Consider the following 18225-nt stretch of genomic DNA (forward strand, 5'->3'; position numbering starts at 1 on the left):
GCCTGGTGGAATTTAGAGCAGCCTAGGGGCTGCTCTGACATGCTGGGAGACCAGCCTGGGGCAGAGGATCCAGGGAGCACATTTGTGCCATGTGATTGACACAGGTCAGACTGGGCCCACAATCGGGATTGGGGTTGTGTTTTTTGTTTTTCCCCACCCCCTTTCGGTATGGATTCCATCCCAGGGTTTCCCTCCAGCCATCTGCGCCCAGGACAGGAAAAGGCACCTGGTTCCCATATCTTCACTCCCTGCCCATTAGTTCACACCTTCCCCAGCTGAATGCCAACCCCCCCAGGCAGGGAACTGGTCAAAGCAGGGAACTTCCTGTGACAACAGCATCATCTCAGCTCTAGGAGCTGCACGCAGGCCTGGCCTTTGTAGATCTGGGTAGAAACCAGCTGCACCCAGGTTTTATTTAGGTGGGAGGAGACCCTGCTGGAGCTATCGGAGCAGTGTCAGCTCCACTCCCCTGCTTACACAGCTAGAGCACAGTCCCTGCAGTTTATAGCTTGCCTTTAACAGACGGATAGCTGCCTGCCCCTTTCCAGACAGTTCACGTGCCAGAACCGTGCTCCCACCAGCCCAGGCAAGTGCAAAGGAAGTAGCCTTAGAACTTGGGGTCCTGATTCTGGCTACCAGCCCCTTTCTAGCCTGCCCAAAGGGCAAGAGGCAGCATTTCAGCAGCTGATCTAAATTAGTAATTTTATTATAGCAGGCGATGCAAAAGGACCCCCCAGAAAGTTCTCTGTCCCAGCAGAGTCATGGACAGGGCTCACCAACTTTTCCCTGTCTTGAGCTCAGGGTCCATAACATGCCTACAAAGGGAGAGTTAACTCCGCAATTCACCCACTCCCCCTCTCCCATAATATACCTGATGAACTCCATTAAAAGCCCTGAGCAGAGCATGGCTCAGCTCCCAGGCACACCTGCTAGGAAGCCAAAGGCCTCTCCTCAGGCTGGAGCGCTGCCCGATTTCCTGCAGGAGTCTCATGCAGAGCAGGTGAAGCTGTTTAAACTGAGAACGCATTTCACCTGGATGCTCGTTTGCCTCCTCTTAGCAGCCAGGGCAGCCCCCAAAGCTCTGCTGTGTGGTTTCCTGGGTGGCTCTGGCTTCTATTATAAGCTAGTGGTCTAGGGGATTCTCTCTCTGTATTGTTAGTGGGGCCAGTTTGTGCGCTGGGGGGAGGGAAAGGAAATAACTTAGGGGTCTCCACAATGTAGCAGAAGGAGCTGGTGGGCTCTTAGTGCATCTTCACCTGGTGAGACAGGTAAGCAGCTGGTGTTTGCACCCGCTTTCTCCTGCTCTTGGGCCCAGCCCTTTCCTAGAGCCCATCATATGCTTCTTGGGGTGTAGTGTTGATCCTCGCTGGGGGGAGAGAGGGGATATGTACTGTGGGCTCCCAATTACACTCTCCTTATACTGCTGAACTGGTAATGAAAGAAGTGCTGGGGCTTAAGCAATTGTTTTACATTTATAACTGATGTGCCAAGCCCAGAGGTACTTGGGCTATGAACTCCCAAGCCCAGAGCTGTGGGGGCGTAGCCCTGTTGCTAATTAAGCACTGTCTCATTCAGTAAGAGGCATTGGAGATGCTTGTGACTGTTCTCTGTATTTCTTATACCTTGCTAGATGAAGCACCATGTCGTCCCATGGTTCCTTGGTGGCCCTGGGGCTTGGTTCCCAGCCCAGGTGTAGCACCCCCATGCAAGTGCAAACGACCCCCTTTTCTACTCTGCACTTCCTTCCACACAAGGGCCAGCCTCTCCCCCCACTCAGCCAGGAAGACTTCTTTGAGAACTTTGATGGGTATGTGTCTACTATCTATTTATTGTGGGGCTGCCCCTCCCTGATAACTAGGGCATTATCTCCAGGAATACCTACAGATTCCTAGTCGTGCAGGCAGTATGATGCATCTCCTAGAGGAACCCGCTCTAGAAGAGAGAAGGGAGTTCAGGGCTCCCTTCAATTCTCTGTCTCTGCTGAGACTGCAAACAGAAGGGGCAACTGGTGCCCAATGACAGCTGCTGGGGGTTAGACCGAGACCCCAGCTCACTTTATGTGTGCCTCCAAAAGGGCCGTTGATCTTCTCCGCGTCTGTTGGCCGCTGATCTGGACTCGAGCTAGCGCTCTGGAGTTGAAAGTTCCCCTCTAACCTAGCGCCAACAGGCTGGAGTCAGCTAGTTCCCGGCAGGCTTGGCTCTGCAGTGTCCTGCCACGTGGGTAGCCCTTTACCCCAGGGCACAGCGGGTGTATAATGCTCTCATGCTGAGTTATTATTGGCTTGCGTAGCAATAACACCTTGAGACCATTGGGGGCCTGCTGGGTACTGTCCAAATGCACGGTGAGATGGCCTCCGGCCTGAAGCGCCAACTGTCTAAATGGATGAGAGAGAGGTGCATAGGGGGTACTTGCCTTCGATCCCACAGCAGATCAGAGCTGGGCAAGGGGGACTTGACCCCCTATGACTTTTAACCTGTGGCTAAAATCCATACTCTTCTCTCCTGGCTCTCGCTTGGCTTTCTCACGCAAGCAGGGAGCTACCCGCCCAGTGCAGGCTGGGGGTCTCTTTTTAACGGGACCCACTTCCCTGCACTAGGCCCGAGAGAGGCCACTATGTTTGCAACTTGGAAGCTATCAGTGGAGCCGATTCTCTGTGGGCCTCTGGTCCCCCTCTATTGTATGTCTGCTGGCCAGATGCATGGAAACGTGGGAGAATCCTGGGAGTGGGGAAGGGAGTTGGTATCAAATAGAAGAAACGTCTTCCCAGCTTCTCCCTTAAAGAGCTTCGCCCCACCTTCCCCCAAGGTGTCTCTGCCAGGGAGTTAGATAAAAGCAAAGAAATGGGAGACTGGAAGGGACATCAACAGGTCATCTATTCCAGTCCCCTGCACTTGAGGCAGGACTGAATCTAGGACAACTCTCCCATCGCTAATTAAGGGGCTCTCCTGTTCCCAAGGGTTCTCTTCCTACTACTGCAGCAAAGATTCCCCCCCCCCTGCCCCCCAGTGTTTCAGGGTGAGCACTGTAACGTGGGAATGAGATCCAGGCCTTATCTCATTCCCCACTCTTTCAAAGTGACCCAGCTTCAGGAGATGGTGGGGGCAAGAGGGGGAGTTAATCAGGAACTAGCTCTTCTCGGGATTGTGGAAGGGAGCCTGACTGACCCAGCACGTTGTCCCTCCCAAATGTACCATACCTGGACTTCCTTCCTTTATCACTGTAATGTTTTGGCACCACATGACTATCTTGCTCGCATGGGTATAATTAGTGGGCAGCAACAGAATCGGGGTGAGAACAGGCCTTATGGGTCATACACTGAGTATTTGCACCGCAGCTGGCAAGCAGCATTTCTTTCAAGAGCTAAATGCTCAAATGTCTGGTTAAGCAAAGCTTAATGCTATTTAGAATAGCACCATCTGCTTGCATCCTAATGTTGCAGTCATTCCAGAGACTGTTCCGTACCCTCTTGAAACAAATCCTGGATATCTCTTGATCCCCTGTCTAGGGTGTTTGAACAGCCTTCCCCCAGGTGAGCACCTTGACAGCCAATCTGCACAAGCAGTAATAATAATTGGAATAGAGCCCTGGTCTCTGGTGTCCCAGTTCTGTTCCTCTAGCTGCTGCACCATGCTCTCTTCCTCAGCCTTGTAGCCCAAATAGGTAGGGACTCGTGGGTATCTTTCCATGCCCAGCCAATATTGGTACTTCCAATCCAGAGCTGCACTCCTGGTCTCTAACCCAGCCACCTCCCTCTCCTGAGTGATGCTGACCCAGTCTGCAATGCAGGTCACTTCCAGGAACAGCAGTGGGGAAAGTGCTGTGTTTACCTGCACTGAGGGCTGGAAGCTCCTCTGGGATTTCCTTGTATTGATGAATCCTTAAAGGCGTTGCCTCAATTGCAGCCACACTGGGGTACCTGGGTGTTTGTCTGTAAGTGGGTAACCCAGCTAGTGACTGGTGCCCACTGTAAGTGATCCAGGCCTGGTGCAATTTCCTAAGGTGTGTGCAGACCCAGCTCAAGGCCTGTGTGCTTGTTTATCCCAGCTGCAAGTGCAGTTAACCTTGGGCGGGATCCTGGCTGTCTTGCTTGTAGGAGCTTCTATGACCTGAATGACATTTTTGCGGCTGACTCGTTCGAGTGCGACTCCTCGGTGCCCGACTCCCATCTGATCCAGAGGATTGTGTCTCAAGTGGAGTTCTACTTGTCTGATGAGAACCTGGCCAAGGATGCCTTCCTCCTGAAGCATGTTCAGAAGAACAAATTGGGCTTTGTCAGCATCAAACTGCTGACATCTTTCAAGAAGGTGGGTGGTGTTCTCTTGCCACTAACATCCTGGTACACGTGACTAGAGCAGTGTTTCTCAAATGCGGCCACTGTGGCTGCATGCGGCCACCAGGGGCTTTTCTTGCAGCCACAGCCTCCTGGGCTGTGATTGCCCTTCCAAAGTAGGGACTCCTCTTTCTCTCCCCCACCCCCACCCCAGCCCCCTGTTGCTCCTGGATGCCCCTGTTGCTCCTTGGTGTTGGTTGCTGGGGCCACCATCAGGGGTTGGGCCCTGCCACCCTCTGGAGTCACCTGGGGCACAGCGCTGGAGGAGCAGGCAACCAGTGAGTCCCCAACCTTCCCAGGGGTGGTGGGGCAGCCAGCTCTGGCTGTGGGGCTTTGGGCTCCAGTCCCGGGCACTGGCTTTGTGGTGGCAGGCCCCAGGTCTGGCCCGTTGGCTTCGGCCTCCATCCTCTGGCCTTCTCCTCCAGCTGCAGGACTTCTGTGCAGCCTCGCTCTGTTATCAGTTGTGCTTCACCCCAGAGGTGGCTGCATTTCAGAGGTAGACAGAAGTGGGCGGTTTGTAAAATCCTTTAGGATCTTTCAGGATGAAAAGTGCTCGATGTAGATGTTAAGATTTTAACTGTTTGTTTGGTGCACATTTTCTAAAAACAGGGGCCTCGAATTAGGCTCTTAAATTGTGTGATAGGCTCTGGAAAAGAAAAGCAGTCTAATTTTCAGAAGTGCTGGGAAAGAAGCAACATTCATTGGCTGCTCCTGGAGGTAGTGATTGCCCAGCACTGGTAGAAATGGGGCCCTTTACTTGGGAGACTAACCTTAGGTTCCTATTTTGAGAAATCTTGGCCTAAACAGACACATCAGCGGCCTTTTATGGAATTCTACATATTCAAGCTCTGACTCATGTTTAGCTGTTCTTGGCTTGTGGGAGAATATTGCGTGCGCTCTGACAGTACATGATCATTCTGCTCGAACACACAAAGGCCTATCCAAACTGCTTCAGATTTGGTCAAACCATCCTCTGCTGGCCACAGACTGGACACGCTTCACTTGAAGCAGGAAGGACCTTGCTTTTTAAGGCGAAGTGGTACATCCTGCTGGAAAGTGAGTCTTCACCTTAGCCATACCAAGTCCGCTGTCTGTCCATATTCAAACCAAGCAAAGGCACCTAACAGAGTGATTACCCATTGGTGGAGGCGAGGGGAATCTACCAAGGGAAGTGTTGGGCTCTTCATAGCCTTCAAATGAAAACTGGATAAATTTCTGGAAGACAAGGTTTACCCAAACACATTACTGGGTTCAGTACAGGTGTAGCTGGATGGAAGTTTCTGAGCTGTGTTACGCAAGAGGTTGGACTCCATGATCTAATGGTCCCGTCTGGCCATACCATCTATGAAACCTCTTCTCCCTTCCTCCCCTTGAAAATAAGTGGGAACCAAGGTTCCCAAACTGTGCTCTGCAGACAGCTGAGCTCTTCTCATTTTTGGCTGGTGGGGGGAGCCCAAGTGCTAGCCTGGACTTCTGTGAAAGCAGCTGAGGGCAAAGAGGAGAAGCTTCTTTCCTAGGGGTCACTGTGCCATAATAGGGAAAGGAGACAGATGATGGGCTTTGGAACCTGAGGACAGCAGTAGGAGAAGGGAACAAGGAAAGCAGAGGAACGGGAGCAGGTGGGGGGAAGGAGGAGGACATAATGGTATTAAGAGACCAATCAAAATACATCAACCCGGCACATGTCAGCATCAGGTGGCGTTTCCCCAGAGATGTAACCCGACAAACGGTGGGAGGTTGGGGCAATCCTCTCTTGGGCGATGCATGCTATGGAAAAGTTAGGAGAGCACCCAAGGCTGAATATTTTGTAGCTGGGAAGTGTTCTTCCCCCTGGCCCCACCAACACGGCCTGTTTCCATTACTGGTGTAACCGAAGGGATTTGCCAGCTTCCCAATAGGAGTGGTGGCAAACTAGTTTTAAGATGAAGCTTGATTAAACCTATGGGATTCTATGATGGGGTTGCCTGCAACGGCAGGGGACTGGCCTCAGTGACCCAAGAGGCTCCTTTCGGTAACTCTCTGGGGTCTCCGGCCCTGTTCTGTGGAGCAGCGTGCGCTTGTAGGCCTCTGTCTGAATAACCGAGGGCCAGGCAGCACACTGGACAGCGTCCATGCACGTTCCTCCCACGCAACCCGCTTCAGCTCAGAGCAGGAAGCTCCCCTCCAGCAGGGAGAGGTGAGGAGTTGCTCTCCACAGAGCATTTGGATCAGGGCAATTTCCAGAAGCTCCCACCAGAGCAACATTTTTATTCATATCTTCCCCTGGTGCTTCCCTCCTAGATCTCTTCCATACGCAACTTTCCCACTGCCTGTCTTCTCGGAACTGGGAGTGAAATCCTGCCCAGGGCTGGGATGGGGATAAAGGAGGTGGGAACATCATTCTGACTGGCTGCTTGGGGGGGATGAAAGAAACCGGGAGCATGTGGGGAACTGTGCCCCCTTTCCATGTCCGCATATGGACAGTACCAGAGCTCCTGGTGCATGGGGGCAGAGGGTTCTGTGCAGGTACATCCCAAGAGTAGGGAGAGTCTTTGATATCCTCATGGCAGGAGAATATTGTTTCCCTTCTCTCTTGCTAACAGGTGAAATACCTAACCCGAGACTGGAGGATCACTCTCTATGCCCTACAGTTCTCGGAGCTGCTGGAGGTGAACGAAGAAGGGACTAAAGTGAGAAGGAAAATCCCCATCCCGGAGTCTCTCCTGAGCATCCCACCAAGCAAGCTGCTCCTTGCCTGGAACCTCCTACCCCAGGAACAGGGAATGTCGCCACCGCTCCAGAAGAGCTTCATTGAGACCATCACTAAAATGTTCAGCCCCTTCGGCGCCATCGCCTCTATTCGCATCTTGAGGCCAGGCAAGAAGCTGCCCGCTGACGTGAAGAAATATTCCTCCCGCTACCCTGAGCTCCTGACCAAGTGCTGTGCCCTGGTGGAGTATGAAAACCTAGAGAGTGCTAGGAAGGCTTATGAGGAGCTGAACCATGGCCAGGGCTCCCCCGGCAGAGAGAGCATCAAGGTGGTCCGTCTCTCTGGGAAGGGCTCCAAAAAGAAGAGCGGGGATGACGTAGAAGAGGTGGAGCTGGTGGACCAGCTGGCCAGGAAGCAGCAGGCGTCGGAGAGGCTGGCCTATGCCACGGGAGATTCTTTCTTCTGCAGCTCTTCAGAGTCTGACAGCACGCCGGCTTCCCCTCCCATCCTGATGCAGAAGTATCTCTCCACTCCAGCGTGGTCCGCCTGCAGCCTGGGCATGAGCTTCAAACCCTCCTTCTTCAGCAGCCCTCACGCCAGCCCTCTTCTCTCCAATAAAAGCCTGGCTCACCCCCACTGCCCTTCACCGCTGGCTGCCGAGCTGGGCAATGGTGGCTCCTCCAGCCCAGACACGAGTCCCGAGTTCCGAAGATTTTCCGATTCCTGCTGGGACAGCGGGATTGGCTCTGGCAGCTCATGGGTCCAGCGGCGACGGGTGGCCGCCCATAGCCAGTCTCTGGAAACCAGAGCTCTACCCTGCTGCTCTCTGGAGTTAAGAAAGATGCCAGATCCCTTTGGCCTTCGACCTGGGGTGATGCGCCTGCCCCGTGGTCCAGATGGCACCAAAGGCTTCTACAACAGCATCGGGAGAGGAAAGCTGGTCCTAAGACACTAGAGTGTCTCGTTGTGGTTCTTTTTTGTTTTTGTTTTTCTGTTCTTCTCTCAAGTAAATTAACCTCTTTCCAGGGTCACTGGGATATCTGCTAACGACATAAGCGCTGCCCTGCAGGAAGCTGGAGTCTGAAGTATTAGAAACTTAGGGGTTAAGAGGGATGTTCAACGAATAGTCGGCTTGGGAGGTGAGATGCTGAGGAAGAGGATGTACCAAACCACCGCCAATTCTCTCTCGCTGTAGTGGCCACTTCTGTCCATGTGCTGTCTAGTATCTAGACTTTCTAAGCTGAGCCATGCTGCTGAGATTTTATTGTAGCTAAGGGTTTTATTCCACTAACTCCCAAGCTATCCGCCACCAAATAGTTACATGTATATCTCAGCCTGCACCTATCCCTAGCAAGATTCAGGGACATACTCCTCTTTCTGATCCAGTAATGTAGCCTTCAGTTCTCCGAGCAGTGTCGCCTGGGGTGAGTTTGTACCCTTTCAGAACCAGGCTTTCAGGAGGTGGTACTCTGTAACAGCACGGCTGGGCAGCAGACGATGTAAATAGGTTGTTTCTAAATGGAGCATTATCTGTGTTGACATGAGAGGTGATGCAGGTGGAATGTTAAATAAAGAGAGTTGAAGTATTCCAGGCACCTGTTGTACCATTTGAGCCGTTGCTTTCTCCTTGCACATCTTTCCTGGGTGATCTGCAGGCTGCAAAAATATCTCCCTCTTTTTGAAAACGTTCCGATTTCAGAATGAGTTTCCTAGCAAAGGGATGCTCATTTCATCCTGTACCTAGGCTGTTTCACTGCTTCCTGCCAGGGATTAAATTAAAGTCCTCCTCTCCCCAAGGAATAGACATTTATTCCACAGACTCAGAGAATCTTCACTAGTGGTATGGGTTCTATGACACAATTAGTAGGCCTGCCTCTAGAGGATGGAATCAGGACACTGTTTCATTTCTGTATCCATCCCTGGCAAGGTAATTTTGGGGTGAGAGTCCCTTCCCCACCCATATAGACTTTTGTCTCCAAAGCAGCTTGTTTTGTTGGCTCAATAAAAGGGTGTCATGTTCTCTTCCCTAGAACCCACATGGTTGTAGACACAACTTCTGTGTCTGCTCTGAATACTGGTCTTGGTAAAACTTTAAATAGGAGATCTGCAAAGGAAAAAAAGATGGGGGAGGGATGTATGGGGGGTTAGGCTCCTTGATGGGGATGGATAAGTACTTAATTATCTACCCTCCAGGACTCTAGTAAGGTTGAAATCATTAGTTTTGCAATCAAGGGTTCTGCATCGTTTTACAAAGTGCTTTCTATGGGCTAGTCAACACTTAAAACTTAACTTGCCTGAGCTACATTGCTCAGTGGTATAACAAATTCACACCCCAGAGTACTGTACACCCGGGTGTAGAGGCGGCCAGGCCCCCAGAAGAATTCTTCTGTCAATCTAGCTCCTGCCACTCGGGGTGGGGGGGTGGATTTCCTACATTAGTAGAAGAACCTCTTCCATTGCAGAAGGAAGCGTCTACCCTCTGGTGCTTCAGCATCATAGTGTAGATAGAACGTATGCACAAAGGACAACTGTGCAAATAACCACGTGATTTCCCCATGGAGTCCTAATGCGGGTGCTTAATGTAATGGCATCCCCGGCTGGGATCATCGGTGGGGATCAAACCAGGTCATCTGGAGCATGAGCCTCCACTACTTCTCCAAAGAGGAAAAGTCCATTAACTCAGTGGTTTTCAACCTTTCCAGACTACTGTACCCCTTTGTCTGGCATAGCCTAAGTTTTACCTCACTTAAAAATCATGGGCACTGGAACAATGTGTATTGTGGGGGAGCTGAGAGCCAAACTATAAACCCTCTATATGATGGAAACCACTTCAAGCCAGGGGGTGCTGCTGCACCCCCTCAACCCTGAGTTCTAGCATCTCTGAATGATAGTGTCACCTCCTGACTCAGAGTGAGGCCCCAGGCTGCTCAAACACAGAGAGAAACAGTCCCTGCCCTACCGAGTTTACAGTCCAAAGAAGACAGGCACAGGAAATATTAGTCAAATGGAGCCTAGGCTGGAACACATACAACTGTGTTTACAAACCCACCCTATGAGTGCAGAAGCCAGGGTGCACGACACACGTGCAATTGCTATTGAAATAATTATTGGATTTTTTTTTTTGTTTATCAAAAACCTGGTAAATTATAAACAGGTATGTTTGGGGGAACCAGAACTGCAGCTGTTTCAAAGCCTGCGACTTGGAAACAACTTCCCACTTTCAACACAGTTTGTGAATTAATGTTGTGAGCAGCCCGACTACAAACATGACAGTAATGGGACTCTGTGTATCTGATGCAAATCATACAAAGGTACCTATTTAAGGGGCAGCTGTAGGAGAGCTGGAGAGGGGTAAAGAAGCAGAGGCCATCTGAAATGCAATGTTGGGAACAGGGTTGAAAACAAGTGATTTTATTGTATTATACAGTTTTATCTGGCGTTATAAGGCACCTCTCCAGGGTCCTAGGTGCTTGTAAAGCAAAGCTGTATAATGTACATATGGCTATAGAAATAATCTTCACATAAACACTTGCCCACTGACCCCATCTTTTGAAATATAAATCACCCAGTTCACTGAACTGCCCCAACTTAATTGGCTCCTCCAGCCAACCAACCCTTATCCCTTAACTTGCCCCTCTGGGGAAAAGCTGGGGCACAAGATGAGTCTGGAGCTCATCCATTCTGGGCTGTTTTGGAACAAAGGAGGAGGAGTGAGTACCTACATCTAGGCTCCCTAGATGGAAGATGTCCCCTGCCACCGGCTTAAGCTGGGGGCCTGTTGGCTTCTGGGCCCCTGCAAATTGCAACTGTGATGGCGTAGCATGGAGATGTAAGGAGTAGCGAGGTCCCAAACTGTTCAGGGCTTTATGGATCAAACCTGGCACTATCAATCCCACCTAGAAACCAGTCGGGAGTCTGCACTGGCTTCTGAATGGCGATGTAACAAGGTGTCTGCGTGAAGCAGTACTCTAGGAAGGAGGGAACGTCAGACCTGTGGTCCATCTAGTCCACTATCCTGTCTCCAGCAGGGGCTAGTTCCAGATGCTTCGGAGGAAGGTGCCCGTGAACCCCCTGGAAGTGGACTGGTTCCTTTAATCTCAGAGGATGGCCCAGGAAACAGGCTCTCACCAAGTGAAGGAACAGTCTGCCCATGGCCAGGATGTAACCTCCACCTGCTCTGTGACTGCCAGCTTGTGGCCTGCTCTAAGTGCAGAGCCAGAAAACAGCTGGCTCTGCCCCCAGGTTGTGGTGGCAGCCCTGAGATACTGAACTAACCCCCACGAGTCATTGTTTGCATGGACTGCGAAGTCACCAAGGACAATGATCCTCACTGGCTCCAACATTGCAGCAGAGAGAAGCTGAGTCACCCCGGCCAGGCTCTGCAGTGGGGTGATCTATGCACCAGGCCAGCACAGCGTTCACACCTTAAATGCATGATCGGTTGCACCCCAGAACCAGCTAGTAAGAAGCAGGAGGCAAACTCCGGCAGAGGCACCTGCTGCCACCTGCAGACTCTCCCCCAGCCTCCAAGCAGTAGCGGCCGCAGCTACTTCCTCTTCCTCCTTTTCCCTTGGCCCCCATCTTCTCAACTACCTCTGTCCTGCGTCGAGAGGGGAAGAAGGGATATCCTCTCCCCACTGCACACACCAGACGCTGCCGCCCGGCCCAGCACCAAGGATCTGGGGCCTCGTTGTGTGCCCAGGGCCCATGATGTGACCAGTTGCATCCCAATTGTGGGGCACGTGGGTGAAGGGGAGTCACAGAGGAGGAGATCCTAGGGGTGGGCATAGAGGAGCTGCTGAGAACTAATTTACACTCTGAGCAGAGTGGGATGGAAGTGGGGGTTACATCGTCTCTACCCAGCTCCTCTAAACTTCATTCGAAGGGAGCTCTGTAATAGTTACAGCGAGTCTAGTCATCATGCCCTCTGAGACCATACTACTGTGCCTGGTGCTCCATTGCCATCTCCCCACGATCCGCTTGCTGGATCCACACTCCCATGACCAGCGTGGGTTAGAACCCCCAGCTGGCAATCCACTGCCATGCATTCCGGGCTGGGCAGGACTGCCGGCTTCAGTGCTTTCACTGAGGGCCTCCTTTTCCACAGCCCAGCACCTTGGATGGTCCAAGGGGGTTGTCCAATGGGGGTGTCTAATCTCACCATCCTGCACTGTACTTGACACACCCACTTTGCAGGCGCTTAAGGCACCCGCGACTGGAATAAATCCCCCCTTTGCACTGACTGACGCCGGTTTTTGTTGAAACCTGCTTTCTTTGAAGAAGGAAAGCCAATTAATTTCCCTAGGGATTTTCTGCACTTCTGGGAACCAGCCCTGAATGCATCCCCGAAAGGCAGTTAAAGAAACAGTCTGCATTAGTCATGCACAGATACATATATATATTGTCTAAGAGACCTGTAACTCATTGACCAACTGTAATATCTGGGAATGATGAATGCCTGATGTTGGACTCGGTCTGCGGGTTTTAATGACCCTTGCAGACACCTGGCCCTTTTTCATCTCCTTCCCCTCTACCGCAGTGTGTGTGACACACTTAGAACCTTCTTGTAAATGCGGGCACAGATTGGGGTTCCGGATAGATCGCTTTTAATAGAATAACAGTGGGATGGTCCAGTCACCAACTGCAACCACCTAGCCCTGCTCCAGCCCAGTTGTGCTTCCGCACAGCTGCTCCGAAAGTGCTAGTCAGGTGCCTGTCACCGGGCACTCCTGCCTGTCTGGGGTGCTGCTACCCTGTGTAGAGGCAGGTTTATTCTTGCTGTCTTTCTGCTTTCCTTTCTTAGTGGATGCATTGCTGTGCTTCCTTTTTCCTTGAGGCTCTTGCCTGGGGCCCTGGAGCGACCCACTGGTTTGGGGAGGCTGCAGCACCAGCTCCAAATCCCACTTGGGGTCCTCATTGAAAGTTTTGAGGTCATAGAAATAATCCACGCTTGTCACTGTGTTTAGGATCTCGGGCACGCTATAGTCAAAAGACAGCAGCTCATCAGGCAGGTTGAGTGACCGTATGTCGCTGGACGAGTCGTCACACGGGAAGCTGCAATCTTTGCTTTCGCTCTCGCTGGACGCTAGGGTGCGGCTCAGGTTGTCTCTGGAAACCTCCGAGTCCGAGTTAGCTGGAGAGCAATCAAACAGCTTCATCGCATCTTCCAGCAAAACCTTCTCAGGCAGATCGAAGGGCTCCTCTGTGTCCAGCACTGTGCTGGCTTCAGCTCCGAGGCTGTCCTGCAGAGGACAGGACACTGCCTTCACCATCACCTGCGCGTTTGCAACACTGGGACTGGAAAGAGGGTTTTGATCTTCGATGCAAGTGTCTGGGATCTGTGTATTCAATAGGAGGTTCTGGCTCATGTGATTTTCTTTGAGTTCTTCCCCCTCCACCTGCAAACCATCAAACCCTTCACACTTCGGGTTGTGGGGACTTGGCGTACCCTTAAGGTGGCTGTAGGGGCTTATCTGGAGGCCCTGCTCATTCTGGCTGAGTCCAGGCAGCGATAGAAGGAGCTGGGGCAGTTTGCTGTCATTGTTCTGACCTTCTTCCTGGGGCTGAGGCATCTCAAGAAATGGAGAGTCATGGAGTGGGTGAGGAACCAAATTAACTTGTTCTGTCCCATTAGCAGGGCCCTCCTGATTGAAATAAGGCATGATGTACTGGGGGTTGCTTGGGATCGGGTGGAAGGGTGGGTAGGGGACTGTCTGGACAGGACTCTTGAGGTATCTGTGGGTGTCCAGAAGGTAAGCGTTTGGTGAACTTGATCCACCCGTGAGCTTATAAATGGACGGTTGCACGAAATTGGTCGTTGCCCATTCTATGCGATATATCCGGGGATCGAAAAAGCACCCACAGGGTGCCATCTGGAAACCTGGGCAACGGAGATAAAAACATCATTTGTGGCGACCCCCAGAGACGATGAGTAAATAAATCCTCCGGGAGCATGTGACTCACCCCCGGCCAAGACCTGCCAAAGGCCAGATCCTCAGCTGGTGTAAATTGGTGGTGTAGTTCCGTTGACTTCAATGGGGCTGTGTGTGTGTACCAGCTAAGGGTCTGGCACAAAGGATCAAGTTCTGCTGTGGCCCAGGTAGGAGAATAAGTTACACACAGGGTACACATCTGGTCTGAAACCGGTGCAAGTGGAAACATAGCGTAACTTGCACTGATCTGGGATTTGGGGCAAATGCAGTCTGGAGTCAGAGGTGCAGTTCCCATGGAATCTCTGGGCCCCAGTGAACAGTGTAAGTTACATGTTTGGTGTAAACTGATCACAATGCAGGTGCCGTTGACATCACAGGGTGTGTCTAGGCTACGAAGATGAGATGGGCATAGCTAGGTTGCTGTATCTGTGCCGGCCCAACCCCGTAGTGTAGACACAGCCTACGCTGACGGAAGGGGTTTTCCCATGGGTGTAGGAACACCCCCACCCTGAATGACCATTGCCCATTGGTGTAGCTGCATCTCCACGGGGGGGTTAGGTTGGCACAGCTCTGTTCGTTAGGGATGTACTTTTTCACACCTCTGACTGATATAGCTACCTCGACCTAACTTTTCAGTGTTGACTAAGCCACAGTTTTACACTTGCACTTTAGCTTGCACTGATTTACCATTCAGATGGTGTGTGTGCATGTGCAAAATGAGGGGAGCTTACACGCCAGAGAGGGTGTACAAGAAAGAGCAACCAACAGGAGACCGTAAGGGAAAGCAGACCTTCTCTCCAGATACCAGGTAGCTGACTGCCCAGCACCCTTTGATATCTTTTACAGATGAGATCTGCAAAGGGCATTAGGTGCCTGTGATGGGATGTCCACACCAGCCCCTGAAGGGGTTAAGGTGGCTAGATGGGCCAATTAACTGCCTAGGCAGCACCTGGAGGAGGAGCCAGGGAGCAATGAGGACTAATTAAAAGCTGAAGCTCACCTGAGCAGAACAGCCAGGGCTTATATGAAGTCAGACAGCTGAAGGCAGCATGGGGCTATAGGGAGGAGGTTTGTAGTCACTTTCCCTGAGACTAGGAAGAGAAGGGAGCTAGGCTTGGAGAGAAGGACATGCCTGGAGAAGGGTAGACAAATAGACTGATAGAGGCAATATAAGAAGTAGTCCAGGGAAACAGCAGCAAGGTGTGGGACTGTGCAGACCTTAGCTGCTGAGTGTAGGGTCCCTGGGCTGGAACCCAGAGAAGAGGGTGGGCCTGGGTTCCCCTACCAGCCAGTGGAGAAGTGGCATTATTGAGGCAGTGAACTGGAAGACTGCCTGGGACAGAGAGCCATTCGTCTGCACTCCCAGAAGGGGAGAACCAAGCCATGAGGAGGGAGCAGTTGAGTCCTGAGAGAGAATTGGCAGGAAGAGGCATCCGATATGCAGAACTAATCCTCCTCTGGGACCACAAGGAGGCGCTCCAATGGTGAGTAGTGCACCCCTGGACAGTGCCCAGCTCTTATGAAAATTCCAGTCTTAATTCTTATGTCTTTAAATTGTATGTGCCCTAAACATACCTGCAGGGGGTACTGTGAAAATGTCTTTCTCTTGACTTGGGGGATGGTACAGGTTGGATGGTCCTGAAATAGTAGCACAGAAAAGTCACAAGGTCCCCTTTATGAAGTGATACTTTATTTGATGAATATTTTGAAAGGGTGTAACATTATTAACTTTAAAGGATTAAAGAAAATTGGAAGAGAATGAAAAGGAGAGAACCCAGAAGTATATTTCCTGAAGAGAATACCCAGGACTGATGAATCTGAGGGGGAGAATTTAACAGAGGAATAGACAGAAGAACAGAGAATTAGTTATCTTACCTACGGATACAGGGTTGTCTGGAAGGACAAATGTTTGAAGTGGCTGGTTTGACTGGCTCTCTGATTGATCTGAGGGTCTGGGAACATAAGCATCGTGTTGCTGGTAGAACAGTTTTGGTTGCTGCGTCATTACTGTGTCAGTTTGAAGGACAGTCGGGTTACACGACTGCTCTTTGGATGTATCTAGGACACTTGGCTCTAGTGTTGCCATGGCTGAGAAGTTCTGTTTTGGTGGTTACTCAGGACAGAATTCCAGGTAACAACTGAGGTTCTAAGTCCCCTAAAAGTGCTGAGAGAGGTCACTCCAAAGGTAATGACTATCTGAGTTTTATATTAGGAAACTTTTTTTAAAAAATCCGGGAGTAAAAGTTTGATCCTGGGATTGCCTTGTCTGGGGAGAATGGGTGGTGTTGCCATGAGATGTTTCAACAAGGGTTGGCGAAAGTGTGACCTATGGGGCATGGTGATGAGATGAGAACGGGTGCCTCGGCTTTAATGTGGCACACGCAAAACGCTAGCTCTTGCCGCTCGGCATAAAACGAATGTGTTGCATCTTCATTTAATCCTTCAACACCTCAGCTAGTTAATCAGGTAAAGATCTGCCCCATCTTCTCACTCCGGCTCACCTGCCTCTGCAAGCCCCCATATGCACTCTCTCTCTAGCTTCTCTCTCAGCGGTATCTGGCACAAGCTTGCATTCTTCCCACGGAACTTTTCCCCAAGTTCCCTGGGAGTGCAGGACGCCAAAGGGGTTGGTGGGTGCTAACGATCCTCCATGCTCCCCAAGAGCTCATCTCTAGGGGTGGGATAGTAACCCATGTAGATCACCCCTGCCCTTGGGAGGGAGCAGAGGCCAAAATGGGCTTAAGCCACTTCTGAATGAATGCTCCGTAGCTGCCATCTCCGTTCCTTTGCTTTGCCCAAGGCAGCAGGCAAGAGCTTCCTTCCTGGTTGAGGCCACTCGGCGAAGTGGGCAGTGAGATCAGTGGCCCTGACCCTGAATACCAGGGGTCTGATTCTCCGTTAGTTTACACTGATGCACCCACTGCAGTCCATAGAGTTGCCCTGGTGGGAGTGGATGGAGAATCAGCTCCACCCCCCCCCCCCCCCCCGAGTGTTTAGTATTGCTCTGCCTGAGGTCCAGCAGGCAGGTGGCTCTGCTGTGTTAAGCTGGGAGCTTCCCCACATCCCAGGCCCTCTGGAGACCTGGCTCACTCCAACATCCCATAGACCTGTGACCTCACAAGGGCTCTGCTTATTCTATGGATGGAACTGAATGACTGCGGAGGGGAAGGGTAGTGGAAGATCCTTGCAAGGCTGGGAGATGGTGGCCTGACTGGCCAGGGTGAGAGAAGACTTTGGCATAGGAGGATTTAATATTATTACCTTTATGTCATTAGGGAGTTTTTATGATGTCTTACACACCACACAACAAGACCTTCTACCAGCAGTTCCAGCTTCCTGTGTATTTTGCACAGATAATCGCTCTTATGAACTCTGCTGCAAATGTTCTTAAATGTGTACTCCTACTTGATCCAGCGAGTCTTAGACGCATCCGAGAGCCTGCCACCAGACAGCATAGAGGTTTGTCGTCTTCACTGAGGGCACCTTGGCTTCACTCCCATTGACTGCAATGGGAGGAAGCGATCATCTTAACTGAGGGCAACTTCAGGTCTCCCTCCACTGAGAGCATTGGCTGATGGTGGCCATTACAAAATAAGGTGAGTTTCTCTAAAGGAGACTTTATGTGCCAGCCTCTGTGTAAGGAGAAACTTACTTTTCAGCAATGAAACAGCAGAAAAACCAACCGTTCATCCTAAAGAATTAAAAATAAACCACCAACTACACAATTGCACCCGCTCTACTTAAGAGTCACCTCTCTGTGCAGCTAGAAAATGCTGCAGTGGAAATTACCAGGGACCAAGATCTGATGAAGTGCAACTTTAAAAAAAAATTAATATTCATTTTACCTGACTAATTAATGAACTCAGAAAATCCACTCAGTACTTAGAGTAAGTGGTCTAATTTTAGAGAACATACCCTGTACTCTTCAGACTCTGCAAAGGAAACAAATCCCTGCTCTAAGTGGAAAATAGTTTTAGATACATTGGACAAGTCTGATACGGCTGGTTGGCTGGGAGGAGGAAGAGAGCCCGATGAGCAGGGATGATGTGTACAGTTTGATAAAGTGCCTGACACTGGTATATTCAGAGAATAATGGTTGGAGTTTCATTTCTTTGGCACCCACTGGGGGCAAGTCCAAGGACATCTCGGACTGTGATAAGAGGCTTGGAAAATCAAACTCTCTATCTGGAGAGTAACATTAGCTATAAACAAAGGCATGAAATGGGGGAGGTGAGCGTCAGTCAAATCTGCCCATCCTTCCCTAGCAAGAAGG

At 51.0% G+C, this 18225-nt stretch overlaps 2 protein-coding genes across 2 annotated transcripts; one reads left to right on the forward strand and one right to left on the reverse strand.

Annotated features, from left to right (window-relative positions):
- The first annotated feature begins 1590 nt into the window (after window positions 1-1590).
- LOC125627262 (la-related protein 6-like) lies at window positions 1591-7975 on the forward strand. The gene is made up of 3 exons (XM_048831186.2): window positions 1591-1807; window positions 4095-4305; window positions 6914-7975. Exons 1-3 carry the CDS (start codon window positions 1641-1643, stop codon window positions 7973-7975), a joined length of 1440 nt encoding a protein of 479 aa, XP_048687143.1. The 5' UTR covers window positions 1591-1640.
- A 2439-nt stretch (window positions 7976-10414) lies between these two features.
- Window positions 10415-13896, reverse strand: PRR22 (proline rich 22). Its single transcript, XM_048831188.2, has one exon. It carries the CDS (start codon window positions 13890-13892, stop codon window positions 12726-12728), a length of 1167 nt encoding a protein of 388 aa, XP_048687145.1. The 5' UTR covers window positions 13893-13896; the 3' UTR covers window positions 10415-12725.
- Window positions 13897-18225: the final 4329 nt, after the last annotated feature.

Source organism: Caretta caretta, chromosome 25, assembly GCF_965140235.1.
Source record: "Caretta caretta isolate rCarCar2 chromosome 25, rCarCar1.hap1, whole genome shotgun sequence".
Taxonomy (NCBI): Eukaryota; Metazoa; Chordata; order Testudines; family Cheloniidae; genus Caretta; species Caretta caretta.